At 43.3% G+C, this 16,711-nt stretch overlaps 1 protein-coding gene across 1 annotated transcript in view; it reads left to right on the top strand.

Moving 5' to 3' along the window:
* Positions 1-16,711, top strand: part of LOC122550344 (diacylglycerol O-acyltransferase 1-like) — a 106,925-nt gene that overhangs the window by 25,821 nt on the left and 64,393 nt on the right. Inside the window, exon 2 of the mRNA XM_043691072.1 lies at positions 568-655. Within this exon, the coding sequence (XP_043547007.1) occupies positions 568-655 (88 nt within the window). The remainder of the gene's footprint in view (positions 1-567; positions 656-16,711) is intronic.

The following is a 16,711-nucleotide window of genomic DNA, read 5'->3' on the forward strand; positions in this document are numbered from 1 at the left end:
ATAATCCTTTTCCCAGGATATATTAGACTGCACTGCAGCTTACTGCATCGTGAGATTATCACTACTTTTAATTCCTCTTTTAATTACAAGAGTATAGCAGTTTGTAGATTGCTATTGGATCAGTAATCCAAAAGCCTGGACTAATAATCTAGAGAGAGACTTAAATCCTTCAGTTAAAAATTTGATTTTGGTTTATAGCTGATATCAGTAAATATGAAAATAAAGCTGTTGTAACAATCCAATTAATTTACTCATATTCTTTTGGGAAGGGACTTGTCTTCCTTACCCAGTCTGGCTTATGCGTGACTCCTGGCTCTATTGTGACTCCACTTAATTGTCGTCTGAAATAGCCCAGCAAATTGTCAGAATAATGACTAGGAAGGGATCAGCTCCTGGTTCAAGACAGCGCTACACCCCCAATCTTTTCAGGACAGCTAAGGAAGGACAATAAACGCCTGCTTTGCAGTGAAACCTACATCCTAAATGCGAGACATGTGAAAGAATATAAACTAGGCACTATTTGTAATGTGGGAATTGCTTTCTGATTATCCTTCCATCTTTTTCTAGTTGTCATAAACTTCAGGAGTCCTTGTTCAGTTCAGCGAGTGGATACAGCAATTACAGAGGGATTCTGAACTGGTGTGTGGTCATGCTGGTGAGTTCAAATAGACCTGAATTCAAGTTTATATTTAAATGCATCCAATGAAAAGGAACAGGAGAAACGCGAGAACATGGACAACAAGCCATTTTGAAGCTGGGCTTGCACGTTAGTTTTTAAACCTTTGAAACCATGTCCCAGGCTGAAGGAATCTGTTCTTTCAAGTTCAAAGAATTCATTATCAACATATTATTGTGTCAACAATGCCACACCACAAGACTTGCTTAAGATGTGGGAGTAATAACATGAAAGCACCATGATCTTTGTGATATGAGGGAAAATAGTGCTGAGGTAGCTGATCAGCTATGATCTATGGATATAGCAGAGCAATCCTACTCCTACTCCAACCTCCTATGTGCCTGATAGACACTCACCTAAGATTTTGATATCCCAGAGGACTGTACGCACACTGTTTTTTGTCCTTATTTACCTCAATGGGTACTATTTTTATTACTATTTTGTGTTTTGTTGTCATGATTGCTAAGCATTGACGTGCACACTAAGCCAAGTTCCCTTTATGCTGCACAGCTGTACCATGCTGCAAGCTTGCTGATACATTCACTTCTAGTTTCTCCAACTGCAGGTGTGGGTGGACCTCAGGACACTGTAAAATTAGTGGTCTTGGGCTGGGGAAGAAAGTGACTGGATAAACTACAGGGGACGTAAAAACGAAGCATCATACTCTTCGGTAAAGCAGGGTTCGGGGTTACTTAGGACATGGTGCTGGAAGGGCAATACCATAAGCTGTGACTGAATGCTTATGGGTGACTTGTAATGGGTGACTTCAATCTTCCCAATATCAACTGGAACCTCCTTAGTGCAGATGATTTGGACGGAGTCGTTTTTGTCAGGTGTGTTCAGGAGGGTTTCCTTACTCAGTCTGTAGACAGGCCGACAAGGGGAGAGGCCATTTTGGATTTGGTGCTCAGCAATGAACCAGGACGGATATTAGCTCTCGCGGTGGGGGAATCACTTTGGTGACAGTGACCACAACTGCCTCACATTTACCATTGCCTTGGAGAGGGAAAGGAGCAGTTACCAAGGGAAAATATTTAATTGGGGAAAAGGAAATTATGATACTATCAGACAGGAGTTGGGAAGTACAGATTGGGAGCAATTGTTCCACAGAGAGCACAATAGATATGTGAAGACTGTGTTTTAAGGAGCAGTTGTTGGGAGTGATGCACAAATTTGTTCCTTTGAGACAGGCAAGAAGGGGTAAGATTACGGATGATGAGAATAGAGGAACTTCTCTTCAAACGGAAGAAGGCAGCTTAGGTAAGGTGGAGGAAGCAAGGATCTAGCACAGCTTTAGAGGATTACAGGCTTGCCAGAAGGGAGCTCAGAAATGGACTGAGGAGAGCCAGGAGGCGGCACGAGAAAGGCTTGGCAGGAAGGATTAGGGAGAACCCAAAGGCATTTTACTCATATGTGAGGAATAAGAGAATGATCAGGGAGAAGGTAGGACTGGTCAGGGATAGCGTAAGGAGTGGAGTCTGAACAGATGGGGGAAGCCCTAAATGAGTTTTTTGCTTCGGTTTTCACTAAGGAAAGGGACCTTGCTGTGAATGAAAACTTTGAGGAGCTGGGAAACAGGCTTGAACAGATCAAGATTGATGAAGTTGATGTGCTGGAAATTTTGGCAAACATTAAGATTGATAAGTCCCCAGGGCCAGACCAGATTTATCCCAGGCTGCTCCGGGAAGGGAGAAAGGAGGTTGTTAAGCTGCTGGCGAAGATCTTTGCTTCCTCATTCTCTGCGGGAGTCGTACCAGAGAATTGGAGGGAGGCGAATATTGTTCCTCTTTTCAAGAAGAGGAGTAGGGAAATCTTTGGCAATTACAGATGAGGAGGTTGAGGGGTGGGTTAGTAAATTTGCAGATGGCACAAAGGTTGGAGGTGCTGTTGATAGTATCGAGGGCTATTGCAGGCTGCAGCGCGACGTAGACAGGATGCAGAGCTGGGCTGAGAAATGGCAGATGGAGTTCAACCTGGATAAATGCGAAGTGATGCATTTTGGAAGGTCGAACTCAAATGCTGAAAAAAGGATTAAAGACAGGATTCTTGGCAGTGTGGAGGAACGGCGGGATCTTGGTGTTCAAGTGCATAGATCCCTCAAAGTTGCCGCACAAGTGGGTAGGGTTGTTAAGAAAGCATATGGTGTTTTGGCTTTCATTAACAGGGGGATCGAGTTTAAGAGCCGCGAGGTTTTGCTGCAGCTCTACAAAACTCTGGTGAGACCATACTTGGAATATTGTGTCCAGTTCTGGTCACCCTACTGTAGGAAAGATACGCAGGCTTTGGAGAGGGTGCAAAGAAGGTTTACTGGACTGGAGGGTTTGTCTTATGAAGAGAGGTTGACTAAGCTGGGGCTTTTCTCACTAGAGAGGAGGAGGAAGAGAGGAGACCTGATTGAGGTTTACTAGTAATGAGAGGCGTGGATAGAGTCAATAAGGTTGAATGACACGAGGGGTCATAGTTTTAAGATATTAGGAGGAAGGTATAGAGGAGACGTCAGAGGTGGTTCTTTACACAGTTGTGAATGCATGGAATGCGTTGCCAGCGGTGGTGGAAGCAGAGTCATTAGGGACACTTAAGTGACTGCTGGACATGGACAGCAGTGAATTGAGGGGTGCATAGGTTAAGTTATTTTAGTTTGGATTAGGAATAATCCGTGGCACAACATCGTGGGCTGAAGGGCCTGTACTTTTCTATGTTCTGTGAACGCATTTTATGCCTGAGGATGAGTACACCTTGTTGTCTTACGACTGGCTGAACCTCCGTAAGGATTGGGGAAAAATTCCAGTGGGGATTACATTGCAGATGATATCCAGCACAAGAGGCCATTTAAACCAATGACTTCATGTGAGTCTCCTCCTTTCTTTATCTATTGTAACCATCTATTCCCTTCTCCTTGACATTGGTTAGGCCACTTTTGAAATACTCCATTCAATTCTGGTCTCCCTGCTATAGGAAGGATGTTCTGAAACGTGAATGGGTGCAGGAAAAATTGACAAGGATGCTGCCAGAGTGGGTGGGTTTGAGCTATCGGGAGAAGCTGAATAGGCTGGGGCTGTTTTCCCTGGAGCATCGGAGGTTGAGGGGTGACCTTAGAGACTTTTATAAAATGAAGGGCATTGAAAGCATGTATTCATTGGAGTTTAGAAGATTAAGGGGAGATCTAATAGAAACTTACAAGATAATACGTGGCTTGGAAAGGGTGGAGGCTAGGAAATTGAGGAGACTAGGGCCCGTGGACACAGTCTTAGAATTAGAGGGGATAAATTCAGAACAGAAATGCGGAGACATTTCTTCAGCCAGAGAGTGGTGGGCCTGTGGAATTCATTGCCACAGAGTGCAGTGGAGGCTGGGACGCTAAACGTCTTCAAGGCAGAAATTGATAAATTCTTGATGTCACAAGGAATTAAGGGCTACGGGGAGAATGCGGGTAAGTGGAGTTGAAATGCCCATCAGCCATGATTTAATGGCGGAGTGGACTCGATGGGCCGAATGGCCTTACTTCTGCTCCTATGTCTTACGGTGTTATGGATGAATAGCCAAGGTCTTTTCCTTAGGGTAGGGGAGTCCAGACTACATGGCAGAGTTTTAAGGTGAGGGGGAAGATTTAAAAGGGACCTACGGGGCAATTTGTTCACACATAGGGTGGTGTGTGTGTGTGGGATAAACTGTCAGAGGAGGTTGTGGAGGCTGGTACATTTAAAAGGTTGATGGGCCGATGAATAGGAAGGGTTTAGAGGGATATTGGCCAATTGCTGACAAATGGGACTAGATTAATTTAAAATATCTGGTCGTCGTGGAAACGTTGGGCCAAAGGGTCTGTTTCCATGCTGTACAGTTCTGACTCTGAGATATTCCAGTCTCTCTCTAGTCTCATCTATGATATTTGTTTGATTCAATGTCTGTGATAGCAAGTTCCACATTCTCACCAAATTGGGTAAAGAGGTTTCTACTGAATTCCTTATGTATTTCAAAGATTTCCTAAGCAATCTGGCATGAATTTAACGTTTGCGGACTTTACCTGGTACTCAGCTAACGTATTGCCTGATAAGCAAGCAACAATTTATTTTATTGAGAGACCCAAATCAAGGTCCAAGGTCCATGGTGCAGAATGTTGCCAAGAATAGAGAAAATAAAAACTTGCATTTTAAAAAGCATTTTTTCACATAATCAGGATAGTGTCGATTGTTCGGGGACTGATGATTTTTTTTTGAGTTTTCGGTATTGGCAGACAAATGTGACACCTTGCTACAGACAGGTAAAAAGAATGCCCTTTAATTTGTTATCTGCGAGGATGTTTATGGCCAGCACACACAGCCCTGCCACGTTCATCCAGTAATCACCATTGGGGAAAGAAATCTGCCATACTTGCTTGATGTGGCATCAATGTGACTCAAGACCTGCAGCAATGTTGTTGGCTCTTAACTACCGTCTGGAAAATTGTGGATGGGCATTAAGTACTGGTCGAGCCTATAACGCCAGCATCCTACGAACAGACAAAATAAAGCCACCAGCTGACACCAAGTGAAGAGAATGACCAGGAGCTACTAAACTGAGAGCAGAAGGTGATGCTGAACTGGAAACATCTACGATACATGAAGGAAAGAAATCAGGTCTACTGACAAATGAAAGTCAGGAGCCAGCAAAAAAAAAGTGTGGCCGAAAGAACAGATGGTGTATAGAAAGAGCACAGGAACTCCAGCAACTTGCTGTCAGGCGTGATTACAAAAATTCATTGTAGCAGCAATATTACCAGCCTTCCTGTATGTCAGATACATGGGTAATATACATCAAGCACCTCCAATCCCTTGAGAAACATCCTAACCAATGTCTCTGCATAATCCGGCAAATGCACTGGGTCCTTTCTCAGGACAACAAGCCCATTATCCAGGCCCAGGTGATGGTCAGCGGGCTGTGTTGAATTGGCTACGCTGCCTGATGCAAGACTTCCTAAATGAGCTCTCCACTCTGAGCTTTGTCATGACAAGCAGGGTGTGGAAGAAACACTTTAAGATATCTTCATAACCTCCTGAAACAATGTGATGTTCCTAACAACTGGTGGGAATCTCTAGCCTGAGAGCATCCAATTTGAGAAAGAAGCATCAAGAAGGAGCCTACTATTCCAGTTGTCTCTGACAGGCTTAAATGGAGACGAGCCCTAAACATTGGCTGCAGTGTGCTCGGACCTCTTACAACAGAGTGAAAGAGAGTCCTCCTTGAGACTAATGGACAGTCTGTGAAGAAGCGGACTGTGTAAATATGGGTTTCAAGTACAGGTCATTGAAACACAGCCCAGAAACAGATTTCAAATCAATTCTCTACTTAAACCCAAATGCACCTACTGTAAGTATAGTTATGTGAATGCGCAAAATGCTGTATTCAGGGTTTTATTTCCTTCTGACAGTGATAAATTATCCCTGGGGGCATGGTTCTATTATGAGGCTGCACATGTGGATTGAAATGTGATACAGAGGTGTGTCAAGTCAGGCATTACTGATGCCTATAATAACTGTTTCATTAACTAATTGAGTGAAATGGAGCATATAAGCCAAGCTCACAATGGAGTTAATTCTGTTCTGGGATTATTGTTTTGTAAACCAGCAATTTTCTATGGTTTTTGAAATCGACACCACTTGTGAATGCTTTTAAAGTTCAATGGGATAAAGCTATGTGAAAGATTCAGTGAGCGGCCTTCGGTCTGAATCTGAAGATTGTGGCTTTAAAACATACTTTAGGACATGAGCGTGCAATTTGGACTCTCTCTTTCCAGTACTGAGTGGAATCAGTGTCTCTGTCCTTGAGATACAGCCTTAAACTGATGCTCAAGCTGCTTGTTGAGATTAATGTTGAGAGTGCTACAGGGCCTTGTATTGAATAGCAGTGTGTACTCTCTGATTTCCGAGTCAATCTTCCCTCAGGTAGCACTTAGAGTAAATTAGCAGGTCATGTTCTTTTGTTAAGCCTCTGAGAAACTGCTGCATACCAAATCGCTGCTACATTCACCCTCCGAAGACCCTCCATTTCCAGGTGATTTTTCAGGTGTAATATCGGCTGTGCTCTGACTGTACCTAGCTCCATTTTGTCAGCACCCTCCTGATGCCACTGTTAAATTGTCAGGTTATATTATCCAATATGTATATGATGAGCAGAAAATGCCTTTAGTTAAATATAGGGAAACAGAAACTATTGTTTACTACCGTCAAACATGCTCTTATTGAGTCACTGAGCAGACTAAATGACCCAAATCACTACCTTCTGCTTTCAAATTTTACGGTCTTGTGTAAGCGCCCACGTGTATTTTCATTTGTTTTTGGGACTGTACCATGAAATGGAAGTCAGGTGACTGCTATAACTAGAACACAGCAGTTTTGGAATTTGAAAATCGTTTTGCGTTGTTGTTGAGCTGTGCTTTTTGGAAGTAGGGAAGAGGGCGAATTTCTCCCCCACTTTCTCACTCAAACCAGTCAAAAAAGCCGAGAGGGAAATAAGTTTCCACCTTCTAATCAGGTCTTTGATCTTTGGAACTTTGTTTACTCTATTTTTTTTCACCTGTAGGACATGTGGTAAAGGATTTGTACTTCGTCTTTATCGTGATTGCTTTGTGGATTTTGAGGGGGGATTTAATGGAAATGGAGCATCCCAAATAACTAACTTGGATGATATAAAATTTACAGCTTTGTTAAAATTACACAAATGTGATATCTTCAATGTTAAAAACACCTAATCAAAGCTGTTGCATAGAAACAGGAATAGGCAATTCATTGAGTTAATGGCTGATCTGTGACTTAATTGCATCTACCTGCCTTAAGCCCACATACCTTAAGACCTTTGCTGAACAAAAGTGTATCTGTCTCAGATTTAATATTAACAACTGCCTCTTATGGAAGAAAGTTCCAAACCCCTCCCACCCTTTGTGTGCAGAAGTGCCCCCTAACATCACTCCTGAATCGTCTAACCCTAATTTTCAGACTATACATGAAAGGACTTTTTTTTTAAATTTCCTTTTACTACTGCACCACCTGCAGAGTGGAAAGCGTTAATAGGGAGAACTTAAGACTCCTTATCTCGCACACATTATTTCTTTATATATCAGCAATTCCCTGCCCCAATCAAAATTCCTTTCCCAGCTAAAGTGGGTGGACTGCAGACATGCTCAGTGATTGTATCCAGCTCAGTGAACTGGGTTGACTTTCCATTTTCCCCCATCCAATCACCCCGTGGGAAACTCTTATTATCATTGATGGTGTCCCATAGTTACGTGGCTAAGGTTGCCTCAGTTGCTCAGGGATTATGACCACAGGCCCATGTTCAAAATGCCAGAGCTTTCCTTGTTACACTGTAGGAATTTTAAAAGTTCTTCTGTATAACAGAAAGCGGGCTGATCTGGAGTTTGATGTGTTACCTTGGCAACAGTTTGGCTCATTGCGTATCTGCTCTAAAGGGATGATTTTCTTCTGAGAAGCTTTGTAGGATTTGAAAGTATTTCTCACAAATTAAAATCTGAGCATAAATGCACGCTAGGAGTAGTTTGAAATTACATCTCACATGTGAATTCTGTTCATAAACACGTCTGCTGCATTTAACTGGTGATTCATGCTTTGGGGGATCAAGCTTTTACATTGTGATTTGAATAGTTAGGCCAAATCTGGTCGAACATATTTTTAGACTTTCTCCCTCTGCCCTCCAACAACACTGCCCAGTTCAAATAGCCCTTTTGCAATTTTGCAATATTGGTCTCACTAATGAGGTGGGGAAATAAATATGCTTTTGTAATGGTGTACTGGATATTCTTCCCAAGTTGCTTGCAGTGTCTAGGAAGTCATTCTTCAAATTTTGGCACGTTCCGATCTTCTGGAGAGTTAGTGTCCTCAAAATGCGGCACAGAGATGTATTGCTGTGGGTTGGTGAGCCTAAACTAATGTGAAGAAAGTACAGTCCAAAGTATCTTTACCTTTGTACTCTGCGTCAGAAGAGTGATGATTCAGCCAAAATTACTTTTATTTGGCAATAGGCTTGTACATATCTGTAAGAGTCGAGTATGTGTCAGGTGCTGGAGCAAGTAGACGAAATCTTTAATGAGTATTTCCCATCGTTATTCACCAAGGCAAAGGACTTGGGTGATGGTTAGATTAGGGACGGGTATGTTAATATTCTAGGGCGTGTCGATATTAATAAGGGAGAGGTGCTGTGTGTTTTGAGAGGCAGTTAGGTGAATGGGTCCCCAGGGAATGCTGGGATTTATCCCAGGATATTGAAGGAGGCAAGGGAGGAGGTTGTTGAAGTCTTGACAGAGAGCTTTGTATCCTCTTTAGCCACAGGTGAGGTCTGGGAGGACTGGAGAATAGCCAATGTCATTCTTTTGTTTAAGAAAGGCAACAGGCATAATCTAGAAAATGATAGTGGTGAGCCTTATGTCAGTGGTAGAGAAATTATTGGAGAAGACTTAGGGACAGGGTTTACTTGCATTTGGAAAAGAATGCATTTATGAGGGATAGTCAGCGTGACTTAATACAAGGGAGGTGTTGTCTCATAAATGTGTTTGAAGCTTATGAGGAAGTGACGAAGATGACTGAGGGCAGTGGATGTAGTCTACGTGGACTTTATTAAAGCATTTGACAAGATCCCTCATGGTAGGTTGGTCCAGAGGATTCAATCATGCGGAGTCCAAAGTGAGTTAATAAATTAGATACAAAGTTGACTTGGTCAGAGACAGTGGGTAGTTGTGGAGGGGTGTTTCTCTGATTGGAGGGCTGTAACCAGTGGTGTTCCACAAGGTTCAGTGCTCGGACCTCTGTTCGTTATATATATAATGCCAGGGGAGGTGGTTGAAGCAGATATGATAGCAACATTCAAGAGGCATTTGGACAGCCACATGAACAGGCAGGAAATAGAGGGATATGGTCCATATACAGACAGATTGGATTAGTTTAGGATGGCATCTTGATCAGTGCAAATATTGTGGGCCAAAGGCCCTGTTTCTTTGCTGAACTGCTCTCTGTTCTGGGTATGATCATGCTTGACGTTGTTTTAAAAAAAAATGATCCAGTTGTTTTCAAAGTTGATGCCTCTGATAAATTTCTGGCTAATTTCTTCCCACTTTAAAAGTTAAATGAAGATTGGAGAACAGAAAATGCAAAGTTGGCCCTGATTCAAGGATAGCTGGGTAAAAACTGCTGTATTAGCACTGTCAGGTAAATATAGTTTTTACTGTGTGCTCCTATTAAGTTTTATGGTGGAAAGGATTGCCTTTTATGGCTTTAGATTAAAGAGCAAAATATATTGTATTCTTAAATTTTCATATTTGCAGTAACTCCAACCTGACTCTTGGTGTGCTTTTTAAGTTGTGACAGTTTACTTTGGGTGAGGCATTAAACTCTGGCCACCTCTCTCCTCTCAGGTGAAAGCCAGGGATCCCACAGCGCTTTGTGAATAAGACCAGGGAGTTCTCTGCGGTTCTTTGACCAATTTGTAAACCTCCAACAGCATTTAAAACTGTCTAGTCTTAAATAAAGATGTAAAATTCTGAAAAAATCTCCACCTCTGTTGAGGTAAATTAATATCACACATTAATGATGTTTTGTCAGAACTGATAACTAATGTCACAGGTAAGTAAACTTTTGTTTTTCTCTGTAGTGATGCAGCCAGAGCTGCTGCGTATTTTGAGCATTTTGTGTTCGCTGTATCTTCAATCACATTGAAGTGGGGTGATGGTGCAACTGCCCTCATTGGTGCGTACCTGGGGCATGGCGTCCATACTCAGTCTGCCCATCGGCACACAGGGAATGCAGTTGACAGCTTCATTTTGGTGCGCCCGTTGTCTGAATCCTTACCACCCGACTGTGTTTTTGCTGATCACCCACCACCTTGCTTGATCCCCTCGTTACCTCATATGCCACCTTGCTCACCAGGCCCCTACCCTAGCCCAACCCAACATACCCATCGCTGTCTGGCAAACCAACCTCCTCAGCTGCTTTAACACATGCTTTGTTTGCTGCTCCAATTATTGCTAAACACAAGATAAATAAAACATGTACCTTAATTTATGTAGAAGGTTTAAACAAGTTGGATTTTCCGCGTTGCGTTTGGTTCAACTTCAGATGTCTTTGATTTAGGCCATGTTACTGACCGTGGTGCCATGGGCTCTGCATGCATGAGTAGTGAGTGCACCCCCAGCTCCTTTTGTTTATTTAACCTATTATTTTAATCCACCTGTTCTGAGATGTCATTACACACCTTGGAGCAGGTGGGACTTGAACTGGTCGAGGGGTACTACCACTGTTCCATGCCTCCTGGTCGAGGGGTACTACCACTGTTCCATGCCTCCTGGTCGAGGGGTACTACCACTGTTACATGCCTCCTGGTCGAGGGGTACTACCACTGTTACACAAAAGGGCCCACCAAGCTCAATCTCGTTTTTAACATAATTTGGGTTCCTAATCAACCAGCTCAGAGATGTCATTGCACACCTTTGGAGCAGGTGGGACTTGAACTGGAGTGTCTCAGCTCAGGACTAGAGAGAGCCCACCAAGCTCCATCACCTTATGGTTTTATTTCAGAATCCCAGCACCTGCAGCATTTTTACTTTTATATAAACTGATCACACAGATAAAGTGCTGTCTTACCTGCTGTGCTTTTTCAGCTTCCTATCTATTGATATAGAGGTTATGCTAGTTCTGGTTACAGTAACAGTAGATTGCAACTGGAGCACTATGTACATAGGTAAAGGAAGGATGTGCTCAACTGAGTATAGAAGATCTATCCAAAGATGCTACCTGGATTAGAGTATTTTAGCTAAGAGGAAAGATTGGGTTGGCTTTGAAAGCCAGGATGAAAGAGGATTTAACTGAAATATACAAACTGCTGAAATCAAGCTAGCTTGTAAATGGTTTTAACTGGTATAATATTGTTTGCTAAGTGGAGCTTGTAGGCAGGGTTTGGTGAACTATTTTGGGAGTAGGTCACAAATATTGGCACAATAATGACTATGCAAGTTTCGAGTATTGCTTGAGTTGCAGCAACCTCTACTTCCTCTCTTTAATTTCTCACTTCCCTCTATTAATGCAATAAATGAGCAGTCAGTCTCTGGACTTTGCTGTGTACTTGTGACTAAAAGCTGTCTCTGCAGTCAGTGATAACTATTCTGGAGAAGCGAAGGGAGAGTTATGCAAAGTGAAGGATTTTCCCTTCCACCCACTCCTCCACACCTCTCTGTTTCAGACCTTTGCTCTAAAATGTCTGCTGAAAGCTTACAGTACTTTGGCATCCAAGTATTTTTTTTTAATTTAATTTAGCCCTCGGGGCAACTTTGTGGCTGAGAAATTGTTGATAGCTGGGTTTGCCGGTAATTACTTCTGCCTCTTGGTTTGAAGAGCTGGTTTAAACGTTTCACGGTGCAGTAAATAAGTTGCAAGCTTGTTCTGTATCACCAGACCATCTGGAAGCCAGTCCGAAACCACGTTTGCTTTAGTGTTACCTAGCCATCGCCAGCACTCTCTTCATTGTACATTCAATGTGATGTCTCTGCAAGAACTCTCATCAGCATCTTTACTGACTTAATAGTTATTTCAAGAAAGTGTGGATGCAGGTCATCAGAAACCAGATTTACAAGGATGTTGCCAGGGTTGGAGGATTTGAACTATAGGGAGGGGTTGAATAGGCTGGGGCTGTTTTCCTCGAAGCGTTGGAGGCTGAGGGGTGGCCTTAATAGAGGTTTACAAAATTGAGGGGCATGGATAGGATAAATAGGCAAAGTCTTTTCCCTGGGGTGGGGGTGTCCAGAGCTAGGGAGCATAGGTTTAGGGTAAGAGGGGAAAGATATAAAAGAGACCTAAGGGGCAACCTTTTCACTCAGGGTGGTATGTGTATGGAATGAGCTGCCAGAGGACGTGGTGGAGGCTGATACAATTACAGCATTTAAGAGGCATCTGGATGGGTGTATGAATAGAAAGGGTTTGGAGGGATATGGGCCGGGTGCTGGCAGGTGGGACTAGATTGGGTTGGGATATCTGGTCGGCATGGACAGGTTGGACCGAAGGGTCTGTTTCCATGCTGTACATCTCTGATCCTAAAAACCGAATTGCTGGAGAAACTGAGCAAGTCTGGCAGCATCTGTGGAGGCAAAACTGTTAATGTTTCGGTTCCAGTGACCCTTAAGAATGATGATAGCTAGGCCTTCTGGCATGGCATGGTGTGGTGACCTCCTCCCATAGTGGCGTAAGGACAGGGTGACCTTCTGGCCTCCACCAGTAGGGGTTGTCCAGCATGGTGTGTAGCCAGGGCCCAGTGCAGACTGGATGGAAACTAGGTGCCAGCATGGTCTGCTGGACTGAACTATTTCCTGTAATGCTGGACATTTTATTTCTGTGGGAGAAAGTGAGGACTGGAGATCAGAGCTGAAAAATGTGTTGCTGGAAAAGCGCAGCAGGTCCGGCAGCATCCAAGGAGCAGGAGAATCGACGTTTCAGGCATAAGCCTGAAGGGCTCATGCCCGAAACGTCGATTCTCCTGCTCCTTGGATGCTGCCTGACCTGCTGTGCTTTTCCAGCAACACCTTTTTCAGCATTTTATTTCTGTGTTGTCTAACTTCTTGTAGTAAAAGAAGCTGTGCCTACGAACTTCTGTGTCTAAGTCAATGCTGTAATTGGCAATGTAAAAGCTTTTCCCTATATTCATTTGAATGTGTGTGGCTATATTCTGCCCTGCCATGACATGACATCCCACAAGTGGACTGCAGCGGTTCAAGAAGGCAGCTCAGCACGACCACCTCAAAGGCAACAAGGGATGGGCAATAAATGCTGGCGCAGTCAGCAACGCCCACATTCCACAAACGAATAAAGCAAAATATTAGGAAAAGGTTGCTATTTAATGCCGAGGGGTGAGAGCGGTCGGGGTTTATGGGGACAGGAGCAGTAAACAGTAGGTGGAAGTGGAGCCCAAAGTGAGAGGAAAAACAGTGGACAAAGGAGTGGGTAAAGGTCAACCTGGGAGAATGACGAGCTCCCTAATGTATCCGACCCTGACTTTGTAATTCAGCCAGCCAGCCAGCAAGGGTGGTGCTATTGTGGTCTTGACGTACTGAGTTCTCAGCCCGCTCTCAGATAACTCCTCCTGGACCATGACCCGTTGCTGCCGCAACTGCTGAGTTTTTACAGCAATTTCTGTAATAGTTAATTCATTTTGACTCATAAGTGGTAAATCTGCTTCTAATTTCGATCAAATTTTGGTTTCTACTGTATTATCTGACTGGTTTGTATGTTATTGCAAATCGAAAGCTAGATAGCCTGAAGAAAAATTTAAGCAGCATGAGGAAACTTTGTACGCAGTTAGTGGTTAGGATCTGGAATGCACTGCCTGGGCGTGTGGTGGAGGGTAATGCAATCATTGCTTCTGAAAGACTATGGAGGGCTCTTGTGGCTTGTGTCCATGCCTCTGAACCAGGAGGCCAGAGTTCAATCCCACCTGCTCCAGAGATGTGTAATAACCTCTCTGAATGGATTGCTTAGAATATATCCATCTAAACCACAATTGGATAATTAACTGAGCTGAAGAGAAAAACACTAAGCCAGTGGGATTAGCCAAGTACAGTTAGTGTTACACAGCATGGCATCAACAGGATGAAAAGCCTTTTTTTGTATGCTTTTCCCATCCTATGATTCTGTGAATTTGCATTATACAGTTCTTGTTAGACAGACTTACAATAGCAAAACCTTTTCATTTTGTGAATTCTACCAGAGCAGCAAATGCATAGGACAGTAGAGTTCCAAATTACTGAGTCTCTGGTTCAGGCATGTTTCAGCAAACTTTCGTTACTATCTTAAGTATACAGTATATTTTCATTCCATCGTAACTGTCAAAATTCTTATCTCAGCACCATCAGTAAAAAGGCTAAAAGATTCAGGCTGTGGGCCTCTGCAGCCATTGCCTCAGTGTAAAGAGGAATAGATCATTATAGCTTTTCCAGAGTTTAACACATCCTAATTTCAAATGATTGGGGAGGGGAGGCGCAATAAAAGAATCTGAAAGCTTGGTGAGTAGTTCAGTTTTAGTGATGATTCCATCATCACTTTTGCTGTTTCCAAATGGGAGGAAGCAGTCTTGGTGATGGCGAAGGGGGAGTACTGGCAGCTGAACTCCAGCTTTGTCACCAGGTCGAAAAGTGCGGTGCTGAGAAAGCACAGCAGGTCAGGCAGCATCTGAGAAGCTGGAGAATCGGCATTTTAGTCATAAGCCCTTCATCAGGAATTCATTCCTGCTGAAGGGCTCATGCCGGAAATGTCGACTTTCCTGCTTCTCAGATGCTGCCTGAGCTGCTGTGCTTTCTCAGCACCGCACTTTTCGACTCCGACTCTTCAGTATCTGCACTCCTCACTCTCTCCTTTGTCACTGAGGGGCAGTATATAAATGAGAGCGAGGAGAGGACCAGAACTTGAGGTAAGGGTGCAGGGATGAAAAACTAAGAGTGCAGTGCTGGATAAACCTCAACTATAGTTTGCTAAGTAAGAATTGAAATCAAGCAAGACAGATTTTTGGTTGAACAGAGTTTTGAGTATTGTTGCAAAAGATGCATTTTGTTGAAGCTCTTTGGCTCCAACTATCCCTTGGCAGTGAACTTCCAATCATGGTTTAACTGATGCATTTTCTATGGCAATACCTCCACCAATCAAAATCCAGTTGCCAGCCAATCAGACTTTCTTCTCTCTGTATAAATGTTGATTTTCCCTCATCGATATTTCTTGTGATTGGTCCTGGTTGTGAAAGACAAAAAACTGCAAATGTGTCTTCCTTCAGCAATACTGAAAAGCAGTGCATTGCTTCAAAGTATGATATCAGTTGTACCGCAGTCATCTTGCACACAGGAAGATCTGCAAACACACAATGAGTGACCAATTCAGCCTGTATTCTGTTGAAGGAGAAGAAAGATGGTGAACATACTGGGGGAATTCCCTGCTCGTGTTTGTAAAATGCCTTGGGATTTTTAAAACAGAAGTCAGCCAGCTGAAAGACACGGACAGGTGTAATGTAGGCTTTCACTGTGACGTTTTTTTTTGTGTTTCGAGCTGGTTGAGATGAGTAGATGGAGTCGACATCCTTCTCAGATGGATCTGGATTGGCACAGCCTATTTTAACAGCTGAATTGTGGTAACACTTCCTGGGGGGGGGGGGGGGGGAGTTCTCAGCATGTTGTCTACTGCCTCAGAAGCTGAAAAAATAGCATGCTGCTAAGCGATGCTATACAGATTGAGGGCTTGTCAGAATAAAAGGATGAGAGAAAGAAAAGGGCGCATCCACTAATTACACTATTTTCATATAGAGGTATAATACATAACACTTGTATCCAACAGTGATGATTCGTGATGTTAATTAGGGGATAACAATTAGCCGGGACATTAGGAGAACTTTCCTGTTCTTTGAAACAGGACTCTGGAACCCTTTGCATCCACCTTATTTAAATGGGGCTTGTAATAAAGTCTTATCTGTAAAATATTAAACAGCGCAGCATCCCTTCAGTATTAAGACAGTGTCATCTTAACTTGTGTCATCTCATCTTGAAAGAGTTTTGAATCCTAACCCTTCAGACTTGGATGAAAGTACCACCAAGAGCACGCCTCTTCATGGTGACTTGATTCACTTCTGAAAGGTTTAAGGCTGAACCAGACTGTTCATAAACATGGTCTGCAGTTTGACCCTGCGCTGAGCTTTCAACCTTTACCAGTCTCTGTGCCTGCCTCGGCTCCTCTGAAATCTTTATTGATGCCTTTGTTGGCTCTAGACTTGAATGTTGATTCTGGTGCACTTCCTCTGTGAACATAGAACAATACAGCACAGAACAGGCCCTTCTGCCCATGATGTTGAGCCGAACATTTGTCCTAGCTTAAGCACCTATCCATGTACCTATCCAATTGCCGCTCCCACAGGCAGCGCATTCCATGCCCCCACCACTCTCTGGGTAAAACACCTACCCCTGACATCTCCCCTATACCTTCCACCCTTCACCTTAAATTTATGTCCCCTTGTAACACTCTGTTGTACCCGGGG

The sequence above is a fragment of the Chiloscyllium plagiosum genome, chromosome 5 (genome assembly GCF_004010195.1).
Source record: "Chiloscyllium plagiosum isolate BGI_BamShark_2017 chromosome 5, ASM401019v2, whole genome shotgun sequence".
Lineage (NCBI taxonomy): Eukaryota > Metazoa > Chordata > Chondrichthyes > Orectolobiformes > Hemiscylliidae > Chiloscyllium > Chiloscyllium plagiosum.